At 40.6% G+C, this 20048-nt stretch overlaps 1 protein-coding gene across 2 annotated transcripts in view; it reads right to left on the reverse strand.

Moving 5' to 3' along the window:
• The window catches only part of Dars2 (aspartyl-tRNA synthetase 2, mitochondrial), a 28733-nt gene extending 8711 nt beyond the window's left edge, over positions 1-20022 (reverse strand). For both annotated transcript variants that reach the window (XM_060364547.1, XM_021662588.2), the window contains exons 1-11: positions 19413-20022; positions 18321-18420; positions 14527-14593; positions 12877-12978; positions 12204-12299; positions 9922-10045; positions 8991-9037; positions 7360-7466; positions 6101-6170; positions 2912-3091; positions 304-411 (exon numbers count right to left, since the gene is read on the reverse strand). In XM_060364547.1, coding sequence (XP_060220530.1) covers positions 304-411; positions 2912-3091; positions 6101-6170; positions 7360-7466; positions 8991-9037; positions 9922-10045; positions 12204-12299; positions 12877-12978; positions 14527-14593; positions 18321-18420; positions 19413-19536 — 1125 coding nt within the window. In that variant the 5' untranslated portion in view covers positions 19537-20022. The remainder of the gene's footprint in view (positions 1-303; positions 412-2911; positions 3092-6100; positions 6171-7359; positions 7467-8990; positions 9038-9921; positions 10046-12203; positions 12300-12876; positions 12979-14526; positions 14594-18320; positions 18421-19412) is intronic.
• Positions 20023-20048: the final 26 nt, after the last annotated feature.

Consider the following 20048-nt stretch of genomic DNA (forward strand, 5'->3'; position numbering starts at 1 on the left):
ATCATTATTTATATAATGATTTTAGAGACTCTAATTAGACCTACAAACATTTTTTCTTTTTTGAGACAGGCTCTCACTATATAACTCTGGCTGGCCTAGAACTCACCATGTAGGCTGGCTTCAAACTCACACAGGTTCACCTGCCTCTGCCTTCCAAGTGCTGGGATCAAAGGTGTGACCACCATGCCTGACTGAAAACATATTGTTATACTATTCTTTATCAAGTGTTCATGTGCCGGTATTAAATACATTTTATTTCAAAATATACATTCTAGAGAAAACATACAATTGTACTTCACTTACTGCTCCTTCAGGAACACATATAGCTTTGACAGTTCCTTGGGGCTTGGCCAGTGCGTCCCGAAGAAATCTGATCTCTGTGTTTCTGAACACATCACCGATATCCACAATCTATAAAATGGATAACAAAAAGGAAGGACTAAACACAAAGTCATTTTCACCTCAAAACATTTTATAAATAAGATTTTTTTTGCTTCTTTATATTTTTCATGTGTAGGTGATGTGTGTATACATGTGTATATGTTTATGCATGGTTGCACTGTTGCATATATGTAGGCACATGTATGGGAACACATGCACATATGTACATGTGTACATGTAGATGCTGGAGGATGATGTCAGGAGTCGTCCTCTGTTGCTCTTCCATTGTATCTATTGAGACGGCGGTCTCGCAATCAAACCCAGAGCTCACGATATAGCTAATATCGCTAATCTGCTTGTTCTGTCTCTATCCGTATGGCTGGAATTACAAGCAGGTGCCACAACTACCCAGCTTTTACATGGGTTCTGGGATCTTGCCACTTGTGTGGCAAGCACTTAACCACTGAGACATTTCTCTACTCCACAGGTAAGATCTTTTATGATTTTATATATTTATTGTTGTGGGAGGGATGTATGCTCACAGTGTGTGTATATGCGTATGAAACAGGGCCTGCCTGTGTGAAGGTCAGGGACAATTTTGTGAGGTTTGTTCTCTCCTTGCATCTTTACACGTGTTCCAGGGATTGAACTCAGGGAGAAAAAAGTGTGTGTTGGGGGTGAGGGAGGTGGAGGCCAGAGGACAACTTGAGGGAGTTAGTTCTCTCATCCCACCATGTGGAATCTTGGGATCAAAGTCAGGCCATCAGGTTTGCCAGAATTATCTTATCTCCTCAGCCATGTTGCCAGCCCAGAAATAGGATTTTAAAGAAACATCTAGGGCTGGAGAGGTGGTTCAGAAGGTAAAAGTGCTTGCATAGGACAACCCGAGTTCAAATCCTCAGCACCCATGTAAAAGTTAGGTTTGTAACCCCAGCTTTGGGAAGCAAAGACAAGATGGATCTTGAGAGATTGCTTTAAAAAGTTAAAAGAACTATGTAATGTAGCATTTAAAGAATATATTCATAGAGGGTTACTGCAGGTTCAGCCTTTGCCTAAGAATATACTGCTATGGTAGACCAAGGGTTGACTTCAAGCCATCTCAACCAGTATTTTGTATTACAAATGAACAAGCAAAGAATGTGGCTCATACCTTTAACCCCAGCACTCGGGAGGCAAAGGCAGGCAGATTTCTGAGTTTTAAGCCAGCCTGATCTACAGAGTGAATTCCAGGACAGCCAGGGCTACACAAAAACACTATCTTGAAAAACCAAAAACCAAAAGCCAAATGAAAACAAAACAAAACAAAACAAAAATGTACTTATGACTTTTCCTTTCTAAGAATTGAGCTAGGAGTAGTCCATGGCAGTATTCTCAGAATGTGGCAGGTGAACACAGGAGAACCATCGTGAGTTTGAGGCCCACCTAGGCTACAGAGTGCGACCCTGTTTTAAAACAAAGACAGGGTAATGACTATTCACAGACTGGGAAGATTTCAATATTTAAAGACTTTGCAGTAAGAAGTCAGATTCAGAAATGGTGCCAGCATTACAGAAATCAAGGGATGTTACTCTCTAAGACAAGTAATGGGGACTTGGTAATAAAACCACTGCATAAAAATTCTACTCTTGCTCTTACAGATACTGGTAATCTGAATATGTCCACACATTCAAGCTCTTTACAGACCAAGAAAAATTAGTAACATAACCAATTCCCTTCTGAGAGCCATATTGACATAGAAAAACTGAAAATGAATATTGTTTTACTTTTTCTTTAAATATTATTCATGCCCATAAAATCAGTAACTGTTAAGTACTGTAATAAAACTTTATAGTGAAAATCTTGTTCTTAATTCTCTTTTTCATTTTTCATTCATTCAATTCTATGTCTCCTTCCTTCTTTCCTTCCTTCCTTTCATGTGTGATCAGAGGGCAATTTTTAGAATTTAGAAGTCAGTTCTCTGTCTCTACCATGTGGGTTCTGGGAAGCAAATTCAGGTTGTCAGGCTTGACATAAGCGAGTGTCTTAATCTTACTCTTTTTTTTCAAGACAGGGTGTTATCTATGTAACCCTGGCTGTCCTGCAACTCAGTCTGTGAAACAGGCTGGCCTTGAACAGAGATCTGCCTGCCTCTGCCTCCTGAGTGCTGGGACTAACTCTTAATCTTGCTCTTACTGAGTATGATGGTACACACTTGTAACCCCCACCACCTGTAGGCTTAGGCACCAGGAACTCAAGTTTGAAGCTAGTAGCTTCAGCTACATAGCATACTTCACGAACCCCCATCACACTCACACACACACACACACACACAGACTTGCCTTTGGAAATAAAACTTGAAAGAATAAGTAGTGCAATACCAGCATGCTATTACTACTACTAAGATACTGTAGTTTGGTAACAACAGAGGTACCAAGGTAAAGGAATATTAAAACTATTACTCAACAGTATATAACACTTGTAAATTTCCTCAAAATGCTTGAAAAGACAGCTGAATTACTTGGGGGCAGTCCTGGAAACATGAAGACAGTACCTTCATTCCAAAGCGAGTATCTGGCTTATCCGTGCCATAGGTGGCCAGTGCCTCAGCGAAAGTCATAGAAGGAAAAGGAATCACGAGAGGCTCTTTGTCATCAGGCCAGGAATACTGCAGCAAACCCTCAGTTAAATGCTGGATGCCAGCCTGGTCTACAAAAGACATCTCTATGTCAATCTGAAAGCAAAACAACATAGAAACAACAGGAAGAGTCACAACACATATTTCTTGGCTTTTAGTTAGCATATGAAGAACTTTGCCCAGAAAAAATACATGGTTTGTTTATGTACATATATGTATTGTATGTAACACAAATATTATTATACATCACTTTTATGTCGATGACTGCTAGTACCTAACATACACCAACTTGTTAACTTCACAACTATCTCATGGCTGAAGGCTCAGAGAAGTAAATTGCTTGCATAGTGCAATTAGTAAGTAGTTAGGCTACATCTGATACTAGTTGTGACGATTCTAAACTTGTGATTTTTTGCATTTAATCACACTGATTAACGCTATCTTAACAAAGTCAAAAAAGGGTTTTAATAAATCTGTGGATTAGATAAATACATAGTATAGAGGGATTTTAATCCAGCAACATGGCTATTCTGGCTGGAATATAGACATTCCTTTAGTATACACCTTTAATCCCAAAATATGAAAGTAAAGTTAATTGGCAGGAGGAGGCAGCCAGTTTGGAGTTCACTGCAGGTCAGCAGAGGCAGTTGAAGCCAGACAGCAGCACAGAGAGAGAAAAAGAGGAAGCAGTTTTACTGGGAGAGTTTTACAGAGACAGATTGGGAAGAGAACAAGTTAGACACAGGTGAAGATAGAACAAGCTAGAGAATGAGGAGTCAGAAGATGAGAACAGATTGCCAAAGCCTGAGGCCAAACACAGCAGTTAAATCAGAGGCTGAAATAGAGGTCAGATTGAATCATTTAGCAAGGAAAGGAGTTTGAGCCAGAACAGCTGAGCTGAAACAGCCAGCCACAGTTCAGAAAGAGCTAGAGAGGGTGAGCTTATTCAGCAGTAAGTCTCAGAAGCTGAAAACATTCTAGGACTAGATTAGACTGTACGGAGGAGGCTAGAAGCTTCCAGGATTAGGCCTAGGTTAGCAGACAGAAGCAGTAAACCTCGGAGACAAATCAGGCAAATAAAAGTTACTTTAGCAATGTAGAATTATTTTTCTTTAAAGTTACTATTGTCTTTTAGAAAAATATTTTACATGTATGAGTGTTTTGCCTGGATGTACACATACATACTTGGTGCTCATGAAGGTCAGAAGAGGGTGTCTGATGCCCTGCGACTGCGACTGAAGTTACAGATGCTTGTGAGCTGCCATGTGGCTGGTAAGAACAGCCAGTGCTCTTAACTGCTGAGCATCTCTCCAGTTCCAACTCTGTCCTGTTTTTGGAATATTGATTCTTCTTTTAACTTTATTTTTTGTTGTTGTTGTTTGTTTTTTGAGACAGGGTTTCTCTGTGTAGCCCACTGTCCTGGAACTTGCTTTGTAGACCAGGCTGGCCTCAAACTCAGATACCACTTGTCTCTGCTTCCTAAGTGCTGGGATAAAAGACACGCACCACCATGCCCAGCTTTAACTTGATTTTTTATGTTAGTCTGTTTGTGTATGTATAGTGTGGGTGTGAGCACAAGTGTGCCATAGCACACATATGGAAGTCGAAAGACAGCTTTGGAGCCAGTTCTTGCCTTCACGATTATATGGACTCTGGGATTCACACTCATGCTTCAGGAGTGTGCCTTCACCTGCTAAGCCACCTCACTGCTCACTGGAATACTGACATTTGATGGATAAGATTTGTTTTAAGAACTTTATCTTGTCATAAATGTTAAAATACTGGGACACCTTAATCGATGACCACACTCCTTATAAAAAGGACAAATGGAATAGATTAAAACTGCTTTGAGATTCCATCTCTCCCCAGGCAGAATGCCAAGAAAACAAAGGATGGGGATAGACAGATGGTCCAGGAATCAAGAGCACTTCCTGCTTTTGCAGAGGACCTGAGTTCAGTTTCCAGCACCCACATGGCAGACAGCCACCTGTAACTCCAGTTCTAGGGTCTCCATGAGCACCAGGCACAAATGTACAGGCAAAATAGTCATACATATAAAGTGCAATCTTGCTGGGCATGGTGGGGCACCCTTTAATGTTAAGAGACAGAGGCAGGCAGATCTCTAGGAGCAAGCAAGGCCAGCAAGGCCGCCTGGTCTAAGTAGGGAATTCAAGGCTGGCCAAGGTTATATAGAAAGATTTTGTCTCAAGTTGAGACCTTGTTTCAACTGCCCTATCCCTGCATTAAAACAAAACAAAACAAAACAAAACAAAAACCCAAAAACAAACAAACAAACAAAAACTTATAAAAACAACCCCACAAATGAAAATAAATGTTGGGCAGAGATTTGGGGAAACAAGGAATTCACTGCTGGTAAGAGTGTAAAACTGGTGCAGCCATTATGGAAACCAGTATGGAGGTTTTTTAAAACACACACAAAAAAATAGCTACTATTCAATTTTCCCACCCTTGGGAAATCCTCAGAAGCTCTAAGTCTTAGCACAGAGATATTTGGATGTCTGTGTTTACTGCTGTACCGTTCACAATAGCTAAGGAATAGCCTAGATCAATAGCTAAGGAACAGCCTAGATATCAATTATTCAATGAATGGGTAAGGAAAATATGTTACATATACCCAATGAAATTTTATTGAGCCATAAAGAGAAATAAAATCATGACATTTGTAGGAAAATGGAATTGGAAATTATGTTCAGTAAAGTACCCTAGGTGCAGAGACAAGTACCTCATGCTTTCTCTCATATGGTAGATTCTGGATTTTAATTTTTATAATATGTGCATGTATGTGTGCAAGTATAGGTCCTGGAAGTATAAAAGGGACTACTAGAGGGGAAAGAAGAGATCTTACGGGAAAGGATTAAAAAGCAAGGTAGGATGCACATGATAAAAAAGCAGGAGGGGAATGGAAGGAAGCAGACCAGTGCAGAGGCAGGGGAATGGAGAGCAATGAACAAAAATGACATGTGTATGAAAAAATGAGACTCATTATCTTTTATGTTAATTTTCAAAAACTCATAAAGTGACTGACCCAGTATTGAAAAATCCCGGGCATGAATTTGTAAGAGCCAAGTAAATGTAAGTCAGTACCTGAGTAAACTCCGGCTGTCTATCTGGTCTTGAACCTTCATCTCGGTAACACCGGGCAACCTGAAAATACCTATGATTGAAAACTGGAGTTACCCTAGTCTTGGTCTTAAATTAGCCAAACATTTTTTTCCAAAGTTTTGGCAGTACAGGCTATGAAACAGATTAATAATGGTCTTTAAGAAAAACTTTAGTTTTCTATTTTATTTGTGATGCTCATAACTCAGGCCCTCATGCATGCTAGGCAAGCACCCTACCATAAAGCCGTATCCCAGCCCCAGAAACTTTATTTTATCATGCTGAAATCTAATCAGAAACATAGCTGACCCACAAGAGGCTACTATCATATAGATGGTTTTCAAAATATAATAACTTTGGGTATTTATATATTAGATGGGCATGCAAACCAGTCCAGGTTTCCTTACAAAAATGCACCTTTACGAGCTGAAATACAGCTTTGTGAAGGCACTGAGCCTTCCTGTGCCATGCTGTTGCAGCTCTCACCTTCACCTTCAGAAATGACTTAAAAAGGAATTATGTGTACATGTGTGTGGAGGACCTCTGCAGAAGCCAACAGAGGCCAGAGGTGTCCAATCACCCCGGAACTGGAGTTCCAGATGGTGGTGAAGTGCCTGACCTGGGTCCCGGGAACAGAGCTCAGGGCCTCTGCAGGAGCAGTCTCCAGCCTGAGTACAAAACTTACTGTATTTCCCCGATAAGATCATTTCAAACAATTAATATCCTATAGATTTCAATATACATTCAACTTTTATTTTGGTTAGTTTCATAGCTTTTATTTATTATCCCATTTTATTGACTAGTTTTGCTCACTTGAGATCGCAACTTTATTTTTAATCCCCTGCTAGAACTACTAGTTTTACACTACTGCCACCTAATAGGTCATAAGTAAATAATGACTACTGCCATTTCCAGGGAACAACAACCTCAAAGCTCACATAAAAATTTAACCTCTTCAAATCAGAAAACTTTTATTTTTTTTAAACTATTTTCGAGTGAGGGTTTTGGGTACATATGTGGAGGTCAGAGGGCAACTCTGTGGAGCCAGTTCTCTCCTTCCACCTGTATGTGCATTCCAGGGATTGAACTCATGTCTTCAGCCTTGTGTGGCAAGAGCATTTACCCACTGAGCTATGTCACCAGTCCCAGACCAGACAAGTTTTGTCCCTTCCCGCCCCCTTGGTCTTTCTTCCTCCCTTTTTGGAGGAATAACAGCATTACCAAAAAACAAAAAGCTGATTTACCTGTCTAAACCACCAACCATCAGAAGCTGCTTAAATTGCTGAGGACTTTGAGGGAGAGAATAAAACTTTCCTGGTTCCCTGGATGGTACTAAAAACTCTTTGGCACCCTTTTAAAGAGAGAGAGAGGTGACAGAGGGAGAAAAAAGAGACATTATTGAAAATTAAACAACCAAAAAAAAAACTAAGCCAGGTATGGCAAATGCCTGCAATTCCAGCAGCACTCAGAAGGCTGAGGTAGAGGAATAAAAGGTCAAGGGCACCTGACTTAGCGGCAAGGCCCTGTCTCACCAAAACAAAACAAAAATCCTGGAACAAAATTAACAACAACAAAACAAACTCAAGGTGTACATGACTAGTGCAAATTAATACTTAAGCGTACCAGGAAAATAAGAAGCAAAGTTCCCAATGACAGACAATTCTTGTCCTTCTTATAGCCCCTAAAATGATTTGCAAACAATAAAACTTATTTATTTACTTAGAGACAGAGTTTCAGCATGTAGCTCTGGCTGGACTGGAACTCACAGAGATCTACCTGCTCCTGTCTCTTGATTACTAGAATTAAGATATGTGCCATATCCAGCTACAATAACTTTATTTTTTACATGTGTGTGTAGGTACACACAAAGGCTAGAAGAGGGCATCAGAACCTCTGAAGCTGGAGGTACAGACTGTTGAGAGTCACTTGACTTGGGTACTAGAAACTGAATAGGGTCCTCTCAAAGAGCAGCAAGTGCTCTTAACTGCTGAGTCATCTCTCTAGGCCCTAAAATAAGCTTTAAAAACTGCCTACATATAATAGTTATTAAGTGTGTGTGTGTAAACAAAGTCTCAATTTTATTATTAGCAGAACAAAGTTTGTGTATCATTTGCTATGCAAGTAATTATTATTATTATTATTATTTTTTGGAGACAGGGTATTTCTGTTTAGCTTTAGTTGTTCCGTAGACCAGGCTGGCCTTGAACTCAAAACTCAGAGATCTGTCAGCCTCTGTCTCCTGAGTGCTGTGATTAAAAGCATGCATCATCATACTCAGCCTTTTTTTTCAAACTACCCAGCCTTTTCTTTTTCCTTTCCTTTTCTTCTTCCTTTCCTTTTTCATTTCCTTTCCTTTTTCTTTTCCTTTCCTTTCCTTTCCTTTCTTTCCTTTTCACCTTTTTGGTTGTGAGCCTTAGCTTTTAATAGTTTAGTCATATTTCCAGCCCAGGATTCTATTTCAAATACGTGTATATGTATATGTCTGTATGTGGGTATGTGTGTATGAATGCAATGTTTACAGGCCAGAAAAAGGTGTCTGATCCCCTGGAGTTGAAGTTTTAGTATATGCTTTTAACCGCTGAGCAATCCCTTTAGCTCAGTTCACACAGTTCCTAATGAACAAGATTGTGATAAAACAGTCACTAATGATTTGAATCTGTAAAAGTCATGGGAAAGAAAACTCATGCAGAATAAGTATTCTGATTCAAAATGTTGACTCACATAATTTTCTCAATTCTTAAAATAACCTAGTTAATATGAAGATCCTGAGGTAATAATAAAAGTAGACAAAGTGGGCCAAGTGAATATAAAAGCAAAGTGATCACTTTCATAAGGAAGAGGATATCAAGAGTAAAATGGTCAGTAGTATACATACCCCTGGGGTCCTCTTAAACAACGTCGGGGTTTCTATATCCACAAACCCTAAAAAAGAGAAAAATAAGTTAACACATAGGGATTTGCCAAGTATGATGTCAATAGTGAAGTACAAATTAGAGGCTCCCTTTAATTAGGAAGATGTCTGAAGTAAGACATACTCAGCTTGGTGTCTACAAATCCAAGAACACTAAGACTTTTATAAAATGTATTCCTATTCATAAAGCTGACATTTATGATAAGAGATTATCCAAAATAGTTGATGAATTCATGTCCACTGAAAGTGCTGTGGTCATAGAAATGTTCTGCCAGTATAGCAGTGATGACATAAGAACAAGTACCAAGGAGTGCTCTAGCTTATCTCATGGGAAATCTCAGACCTCCCAACAAATGGCATACAAGAATTATAAAGAACTGCAAATTTGGCTGGGCACTGTGGTCTACACCTGTAACCCCAGAATTCAAGAGGCTAAGGTGCTTGTGAGTTCAAGGTCAGCTTGAACTTATCTCAAATAAAGAAATAAAGCTGGGTGTAGTTGCTCATGACTGTAATTCTAATATCTTGGTGGCTGAGGCAGGAGGACTGGTTCAAGTTTACTCTAGCCTGGGCTACACAGTAAGGTCCTACACCATGGAGTGCAATACTGAGGACTTGTCAAACAGAAAGGAATTAGAAGAACTTAAACTGTTAGAGGCAGGGGACTGGGGGTGGGAAGGGTTAGCTTATGACACAGAAACAACCATAGACTGTCCTCAGTAATGATGGGAAATTCTAAATACTGTAAGAGACAGTATTACCTTTAAAGGGGTATGTCTGTGACCCAGTGAGTGACCAGTCTATACAATGATCGAGTAGACTTTGGGAACACCCAAAAGTGACCCGACGATGAGAGTACACAATAAAACAGAATGAACACTCAGCCTTCCCTTACCATGCAGATTACAGAGATATTCCCGCATTTTCATGACCATCTTCGACCTTAGCCGCAGGTTGTATTGCATTTGGAAGCTTCGCAGATCTAAGTACCGATACTGCAGACGAAGAGCTTCTGTTTTCTATACAAATGAAGATTTTTATGCTCCAGAGATTTTTGAATATTAAAAACGTAGTTACCTTTAAAATTTAAACTTACATTTATTTACTGGTGGGAATATGTGTAGGGGTGTGTGTGCACAAGTCTGTGCACCTGAGTGCAGGTGCCCTTGGAGCCAGAGGCATCCTGGGAGCTGGAGTTACAGGCAATTGTGAGCTGCCTGATGCACTTGCTGAGAACCAAATTCAGGTTCTTTGTTAAGAGCAGTGCTGGTTCTTAATCACTGAGCCATCTCTCCAGCTCAGGGCTGTTTATTTTCAAGGCTGTAAATCCTTGTATTCATCTTTATGCTGAAAACTTAAGAAAAAAAGCCCTTTTACTGTGGGTAGCTCAATTCTTTTATACCAGAAATAGAAATAGTAACAAATGCCTATAACTTCTTTTTCTGAATGTTTACCTTAGGAAATTTATTTTCTTTTCTATAATAAGTTCAACTTTGTAATCATATTGTCTTTTGCTATCAATGAACTTAAATATAAGACTTAGTGGTGATATCATAAAAAATCTCTTAATAGGGCTGGGGAAATCACTCAGTTGGTGTTTAGTTCCACTTGCCATACTACAATACTGTGACAAAAGCAACCTAAGGGAGAAAGGGCTAACTGGGTCCCAATTGTAGGTTGCAGCCCGTCACTGCAGGAAAGTCACGACAGCAGGAACTTAAGCAGCTGGTCACACCACACCACAGTTACCAGTACAGCGCAAGGAATTAATGCCTCTTAGCTCACTCCTTTATTCAGTCCAGGGCCCAGGCCATGAAATGCCACCACCTACACTCAGGGTTCGTTTCGCACATCAATTAATTCAATTAAGGAAATTCCCCTCACTGGGAATTTGGGCCTAGCTCGAATTTATATTTGACTGTCCACTTGTGTATTTCCCAGTTTCTTCATTTAAGTACAAATTTGGTATTGAGTATCTTTAAAAAGCCCTTAACAAGCCAGGTGTGGTGGCGCACGTCTGCAATCTCAGTGCTTGAGGAGGCAGAGGGAGGCAGATCTCTGTGAGTTCAAGGTTACACCGAGAGAGACCCTGTTTTGAAAAACCAAAAACAAAAGCAAATCCAAACACCCACCAAAAGAAAATTTCCTGAAAGCATGCCCACAGCCTGAACTAATCCAGACAGCCCCTCAGTGAGACTTTCCCATGTGATTCAGGGTTGTGCCAAGCTGACTGAAAACTAACCATCACGGCTGCTAAAGTGCTTGTCCTGTGACAAGCACCCAAGTTCAATGCTCTGGACCTGGGTAAAAGGCTGGGGTGGTAGTGCACAGTTGTGGTTCTAGCAAAGGTGGGTGCAGAAAGGCAGAGCCCTGGGGCTTGCTGGCCACCAGCCTATTCTACTTGGTGAAGACAGTGAGAGACCCTGTCTCCAACAAAAGGTGGACAGTGCTGAGGAATCACACTCAAGGCTTTCCTCTGGCTTCCTTGTGCATACATGTGTGCACATGCACACACATAAACATGTTAATAATTGGGTTAAAAATTAGGTACATACGCCAGGTATAGTAGGGCACACCTTTAGTACCAGCACTCAGAAGGCAGAGGCAGGCAGATCTCCTGTGAGTTTGAGGCCAGCCTGGCCTACAGAGTGAATTCCAGGACAGCCAGAGCTACACAGTGAGTCAAACACAAAATAAACAAACAAATGAACAAATTAGGTATTTACAAGTCTAAAATTTTGACAAAGTTAAAAATTCTCTGTGTATACATTTTTTTTTTCTTTTATTCCTGTTTAAATCTGGGTATGCTCAATCAGTGCTGTCTACCTCCATCAAGCTCTGAAACTCCTAAACCCACAATTCTATGGTTGCTAAGAATTACTCTAAGCATACAGGGAAAAGATTCCCCTATGCAACCTTGCCATTTCTAAGCTAGATGTAAATTTCCTTTCAACACTTAAAACAGTAGCAATGGAAAAACTTGAATAATAAAATATTTCCAAGTCTTAAAGTCAGAATCACATTTCAACCTGTCTGCAAACCAAGAACATAATAAGCTGTCTTATTGTAGACTGATAATAAAATACTCATTTTATAGAAGGCAAACTTTTCTTTAAAAATTCTGATACTTTTAGATCACTTTCCAGATAGTGGATTTTCTGAATAAGACAGTCTCACCTTCACAAAGTCTTTAATTTCAAAGGGAAGCTTCTTGCAGGCATTCAGGAGCTCAGCTGTTTTAGCTTTGATTTCAATCTCACCTGTTGGCATTTTCTTAAAAAAAAAAAAAAAGACTTATTTTAGAAAGCTATCTATCCATCCATCCATCCATCCATCCAATGTTCTGCCTGCATGTGTGTATGCATACCAGAAGAAGGCACCAGATTGCACTATAGATGGTTGGGATCCACTATGTGGTTGCTGGGAATTGAACTCAGGACTTCTGGAAGAACAGCCAGTGCTCTTAACCTCTGAGCCATCTCTCTAGCCCAGAAAGTAATTTTTTTTGGACATGTATGCAACACACATTTGTAAAGCATATGCATTTGTATACATATGTCAAATGGGTGACGCTAAAGTGTAGATTATAAATAATAAGCATCCACTTAACTTTTACATTATTATTTATATCTGTGGCTCATAAGATCATATGCCAGCGAATATCATTATGTAACTGCCAAGGGTGACAGATATCCTTTTGTGCACACTTACATGGGTGTGTTAACATCTGTGAGCTCATCTGTGGAATTCAGGAACTACAATGCTAAGTGTCCACAGGGGACTCAAGCTGTTAATGTATAGCAGACACTGCAGATGCACAAAGGCAACTTTCCATTTCCTAACTACTAACTGGATTCTCTTGTCCTGGAGGCCGGGAGATCACTGTCCCAGACACTTTCACCACAGATTCCACAGGGGCTTCACATAAGATCTTCCTCACAGACGCAGCCGACTGCAAGATAAAGAGAAGTTAGGGCATTTCCAAGAATAACTGAACTTACAGAAATCTTTAAGAGCCTATAGTTTAGGAAAACGATACTCACAGCTTACTTGCTGTAATACTGGAACTGTCTTCTGTTATCACAGAAGTTGATAAACCCTATTGCCACTTTGGCTCCATATAACATAGCCAGTAAAGCCACCAAGAATCCTTCTCCCTCCCTTTGACAGGGTCTCACTATAAAGTCCATACTGGCCTTGAACTCTCAGCCTTCCTGACCCAGCTTTCCACAGGTAGGGATTATTATAAGTATGCACTACCATGTCCACAGCTGTTTCTTTCTCTCTGTCTCTCTTCCTATCTACCCACATGAGACAGGGTTTCACTGTGTAGCTCTGGCTGTCTTGAAACTCATTATGTAGACCAGTCAGTCTTGCCTCAAACTCAGAAATCTACCTGCTTCTGCCTAAATGCTGGGATTAAAGGTATGCACCACTATGCCTAGCTTGCCAGTTACCTTTTAAGACAGATTCTAAATTGCCAAGCTGGCTTTATTGTGAGTGTGTGACATATCTGTGCACATGCCATAGCCTGCATGTGGAGGTCAGAGGACAACTTGTGGGAGTTGATTCTCTCCTTCCACCACGTGGGTCCCAGGGATCAATGTCAGGTTATCAGCTTGGTGGCAAGAACTTTTACCCACTGGGCTACCTTCACAGCCCTAACCACACCTCTACCTTTGGCATACTTTCATGTACATGTGTGTGTGTGCATGTGCATACATATCTGTATCTATTTTAGATGGGGTCTCATGTAGTCCTGGCTGGCCTTGAACTCTTGATACTCTTGCATTTGCTTCCTACTGATGAGATTATAGGTGGATGCTTCCATGTCTGCCTTATAATTTCTTTGAAATTATTTTTAGGTTACGGTTTCTCTTCTATAAATTTCACCTTCACATTCTGGGTCCTTTTTTTTTTTTTGCTAGCTAATTTATTACATTTATTCCATATGTGTGTGCACACACAGGCACTCTCATGAGAGTACCATGGCACACATAGGGTGCTCAGAAGACAAGTTGTGGGAGTTGTTTTTCTCCTTCCACCAGGTGGTTTTGAACTCAGGTTGTCAGGCTTGGTGGCAGGCACCTGATACCCTCTGGCCCCCACCTCCCCTTTGTGTGTGTGTATAAATAATAGAGAAACAGCCCTTAGTCTATGGTATTACTGCTTGACTGAATGTATACGGGTATACCACATACATGACTGGTACCCTTGGAGGCCAGTGAGAACACTGGATTCCCAGGAACCGGAGTTACAGATGGTTGTAACCTGCCATGAGAGTGCTGGGACTTGAATGCTGGTCCTTAACAGGGGCAGCAAGTGCTCTTAGCAGAAGAGCCTCAGTTTATCATGTCTTAATGTTGTACACAGTACTGTTCAGTTTTTATTAACAATTAACTCCTGAAATTAAAACTTCAAACTCGCTGATCAAACTACTTAGCTTACACTACCCTCTTAACCAAGAAGCTTTCAGAAATGGTAGGAAACCTTGTATTACCTCATCCTGGGGAATGATGACTTGAACAAGACCATGCCAGTCTCTTAGGACTAAGAAGGTGTTTTGCCTAAATAATGGAAAAAGAAAGAATATTTTAGGATAAAGTCTCTCAGCTAAAAATTTAAAGACAAAACAAGTAATTAAAAAAAAAAAAAAAAGAAAGAAATCCACCTAGGGCTGGAGAGATGGCTCAGAGGTTAAGAACACTGGGTGTTCTTCCAAAGGTATATCAACAACCAGATGGTGGCTCATAATCATCTATGAGATCTAGTGCCCTCTTCTGGCGTGCAGGCGTACATGCAGGCAGGACACTACATAATAAAGCTTTTTAATGAAAAATTATGTACTTTCATAAGCTATATTCATACAATTATTTTATGGCCCCCTTTTTTGAGAATGGGTCTGGTATTGTGAGCAGTTTGTCCATGAACTTGACATCTTCCTGCTCAGCTTAAGTAGCTGAGATTATAGGCATGTATTGCCATACGTAGCTAAACTGTTTCAATGCTGTTGCTGCCAACATTTCTTTTGAAGCGTCAGGGAAGTACGCAATCACTTGTTGGTGGAGAAATTCCTCAAGGAGACTCCGACCTGAGCACCAGGCTTTTACAGCACCATCACTAGTGTGCTGAGAGAGCAGCGAGGGTTTCTATTCACTAGAAGTTGGAATCATGACAGAGAAAAGCCTGAAAATGCCTAGTATGGTGGTACACGCCTGTAATCCCAGCACTCAGGGAGGCAGAGGCAGGTGGATCTTTGTGAGTCAGAGGCCAGCCTGGTATACAAATAGCCAAGGCTACACAGAAAACCCTGTCCCCTGTCCCCTGTTTCAAAAAAAAAAAAAAAAAAAAGAAAAGCCTGAAAACTACCCATTTTTAAAGATAATTCTGTTTTCTATTATTTGTCTATATGTGGGCACATGCAGGTTTCCTGGAAGGCCAGTGGCATGAAATCACCCTGGAACTGGAGTTACAGGCAGTTGTGAGCCTGATGTAGATGCTGGGAAGCCAACTTCGGGTCCTCTGCAAGAGTAGTGTTCACCCTTAACTCCTGAGCCATACCTCCAGGTGGTGAAAATGGTTCTTGATCTTGTCGGCTTCCCTGAGAACAGATTCCTCATCTAAGGAAACAGAGACTATGGATTTTGTAAAGTAAGGCTATGAAACAGCCATGATATTTGATGGGTTCTGCAGAAGAGTTTTATGTCTTGATGCCTTTCTTCCTACCTGTAGAAGATAATCAACTATCTTTCTCATTTGCTCCAGCACCTTATATAGGAACTCAATATGTAAAAATCAAACAAATCCTGGGATTCTGGTTATAACAACAAAAATAAAACAGAAGATGGAGAATCAGCTTTACCTACACCCTGTGTGCAAACAATGATATACTAATTATGATGGTTAAGGCTTCCTGACTTAATTTTTGCTGCAAAAAAAAAATCAGGTACACTGTACTGGGTTCACTGTTCTTGATTGCAATTGGCTATGAAGTCTTCTCTGTTGTAAGAAGGAATCTAGGCATAGCAGTTTTAGACAACTTGGGAGTATGGTTTTATTTCTATATAATAACTAACAGGTAGATTGCTGGTAACCCGTTATGGAGGCACACGTCTTTAACCCCAGCACTCAGGAGGCAGGGACAGGTGGACTTCTGTGGGTTTCAGACCAGCCTGGTCTACAGAGTGAGTTTTTCAGGCCAGCCAGCTACACCGTAAGACTCTCTCGAAACGAAACAACAAAAACAGAACACAAGACTGCTGGTGGCCTGGGATAGTAAAGGGGAAGGACCCTCCTTTCGTGAGAGGTGCTTGGTGCAGATGTGAAAGCTTCAAGAACACCAAACACCATTCTAGAGCCCACACTGTCGTTCAGGAGTGTGTGGGGTACCTGTGGAGGGACAGTCTAAAGCACAAGGACTCTCTGTTGCTCTAGTCAGTGAGCTACACTAACCAGCTTATCAGAAGAAGAGCAAAACACTGTATCAGGCTGAAAGGGAATAAGCACTTAATTTGTTTTTATTTGCCTATCCTTTTTTATAATGCCTGTAATCATGAAAATAGAATAAATTCTAACAATAAGTTTTTTTTTTTAAATTGGGGAATTAAGTCCACTGATGTTCAGAGATATTAATGACAAATCATGGTTAATGCCTTTTTTTTTTTAAGATTTATGTATTTATTTTATGTATATGAATACTCTATCTGCATGTACCCCTGTATGCCAGAAGAGGGCATCAAGGGTGTAGGTGGGTTGAGCCACCATGTGGTTGCTGGGAATTGAACTCAGAACCTCTGTAAGAGCAGACAGTGCTCTTAACCACTGAACCATCTCTTCAGTTCCCTAACAGTACACTTTTATTATTTAAGAAAATAAAACTTGCCAGGCATGGTGGCACATGCCTGGTAATTCCATCAGGGAGGCAGAGGCAGCCTGGCCTACAAAGCAAGTCGAGCACAGCCAAAGTTACACAGAGAAACCCTATCTCGGGAAAAAAAAAACAAAAAAACTTAAAAACATTAGCTTAAGTCCTCACAAAAAAGTTTTATTAATTTTGTAAACTTTTCTTTCACATAGTAAAATCCAAAGATAATATTTTAGAGAATTAGAAACATTTCATTGGCCAGTTTTTTCTCCCTACATTGAAAGAGATAATATACAATTTTCTTTATTTTAAATAAATAATAAAGGGAAAACAGGGGATAGAGGGGTAGCTCAGAGGTTAATAGTGCTTTGTACTCTTCCAGAGGACCTAGGTTTGATTCTCAGCACCCAGATGGCAGCTCACAACTGTCTGTAACTCTAGCTTCATGGAATTAAACACCCTTTTCTGGCCCCAGTGGGCACCAGGCATGCGCATGCCCAGACATACATACAAGCAAAATACTCATACACATAAAATAAAAACAAATAAATCGCAAAAAAGAAAGAAAGAGAAAGCAATAGAATAGTCATCTTCCAGTAATTCATCAAAAAGCAAATACAAAGGGAAAGAGAAGAGACAACCAATCTTCTTCAGGGCTTCTGGAAAGAACAGAGGTATTCCTTTGTCCACATATATATGACTCTATAAGGGTGATATTGCAGACACTAAGGGAATGAATACAGTTAAAAAAAAGGCTCCCAGAATGGTACTACAGTAAAACTGTAAGAGTCTACACTGTCATTCAGCGTACTGTTGATACAGTTATAAAGAAGCAGGTTAAGGACAAAATTCTTGCCAAGATAATCAATGTTTGTACCAAGTATGCTGAACACTTTAAGAGCCAAAGTAACTTCTTTTATGTGACAAATATCTACCCACATTTTGGACTTTTTTCAATATGAGTTAATATGCTAATACGCTTCTGAACACAAGAAATGAATAAAACAAACAATAAAAACAACAGTGGGTTTTGAACCTAAGGAATTACTGCTCATGTTTTTTAAGCTTTTTCTTTACTTATATTTTGAATAGAGTAAGTTTTCTCTATGCTATTGCTGCTTCACATCTGGCTTACAGAACTCTAGTCAATTCCCAGCTACTGGTTACTAAGTTAGCTCAAGATTATTTCAGTCTTCTGGTGGATCAGGTTTTATCCCTACACCTTTTAACAGATGACACTGGTATTTATTGACAGTGACACTATTAGAACTTTTCAAAACAAAACAAAACAGAACCGAAAATGCAGCAGCTTCAGAGAAACTACAAAACTGGTAAGATATAAATTCTCTGCCTGGATAAAAATTAGTAAAGGCTGGAACTGTTTGGGAAAACAGCCTCCACGTATTCCTAAACTATTTGCTTCAGTTTACCTTCGGTACTGAATCCATCCACACAGAGTGACTTCTTGGCCTAAGTGGGAAGAACGCAATTCTCCACATGTGTTGGTCCGAGCAACAAAGCTACTCAATTCTGGAAAAAGAAAAAAAAAAAAAAAATACATTGCAATAGTAAGAATAGTTGTTTGTTTAAAAACATTCTCCATTCATGGTATATTAACAGGTCAATTGGTGAAGTTAGTAAAGATTTTAAATTACATTTGTGTGTACGTGTGTGTGTCCCCACTCGTGTTGGCCCACATGCCACTGTGCACCAGTCAGAGACAATTTGTTTGATTCTGTTCTCTTCTTCCAGCCACAGTGTGGTTCTTGGGAACGAACCCTGGTCCTTAGGCTTGGCAGCAAGTGCATGAACGCACTCAATCATAGTGTTTGGGATCCTTAAGCAGGTATCTCTACGGCCAGCCTTAGGGGACCCGACGAACTGGTTATCAGGCACTGAGGCTACCTGCAGACCGCCCGCTGTCCACCGGAAACTACCTGCACATGATCTGGGCAGCCTTATAAGAGAACTCAAAACTTCTCCTCCTCTCCCCCTTTTTCCTCTCCTGCCTTGTCCAGAGACGGTCTGTACAACCCCTTCCCCTAATAAACCTCCCACGTGGAAGCAGTCGCATGGCATGTTTTGTGAACCCCCTGTGTAACTCTTCTGCACCATTCTATCAGCTAGATCATACAGTTTCCCTACTGTGTTTACCTGCATGTATCAAACCCCAAACTGCCCCAAAGTAAAATTTTGCATTCTGTTAGAAATCTAGTTTTTGCATAATGTAGCATTTAGCATGGACCCCAAATCATAATTGTCCAATTTTAAATACATGTTTCTTTAATAAGTGAAATATGATCTTAGAATTACCTGTCAGGGAAGTTACGATTTAGCTTTAGTACAAATCTAGTTTATAACAATCATTTGCACATCAATAAACTACCGTGTGAAAAATATTTAATTTTAGTTTTTCTATTAATAGTACCAACTGTGCACAGACTGTCCTATCTACCTTTGTTTTTTTGTAATCAGGGGAAAAAAGCTGTCAAAACCCGGCGGAAGCTCATCGCTGCCTTTACCTGGAATTCTCTGTGAACTCAACGCCAGACTTCTGGAGAGAGAACCCCAGGCTGGCTGGGGCGTCTTTCCGATGGGTCTGGATAAACCCCTGCATAGACGACCTAACCAAGAACCAAGATACATGGTGAAGTCCCAGGAACTCGAGATACAATCACGAATCCCACGCTGTGGGTGTGGTGGTGTCCAAACTCGGTTTCCGGAATACCCGGGAACCTGATTTCCGAGTTCCCACTCAAACACACCCAGACCCTCCTCCGCAGAACGTCCGAATAGCTACAACGTAGATTAATCTGCAAGGTCTCAAGGGGCCTTGGGTGAGTGGGCAGGGTAAAACCTTTGCCTCCTTCAGTGCATCGGTTCCCACTTTAATTAAACAGGGCTGCGGCCCCAAGAGGGAAGGCCGGTCACGCGGCGCTCGTTCGTTCTTTATTTCCACGTTTTCTGGAAGGTGAGCAGGGCATAAACAGAATCATAAGGAGGTACAGCCTCGCGTTTCAACTCTCCCAATCCTGGCGGCCCGTCTGGAACTTTTTTGAAATCCGAAATGCTTTGAGGTTCGAAGCCAAGCACAAGCCACATTCAGAAGCTGGTCTCGCCAACGCCCCGCGAGCGCCAAAGCCCATGTTAAGGTATTC

This window comes from Meriones unguiculatus, chromosome 11 (genome assembly GCF_030254825.1).
Source record: "Meriones unguiculatus strain TT.TT164.6M chromosome 11, Bangor_MerUng_6.1, whole genome shotgun sequence".
Taxonomy (NCBI): Eukaryota; Metazoa; Chordata; class Mammalia; order Rodentia; family Muridae; genus Meriones; species Meriones unguiculatus.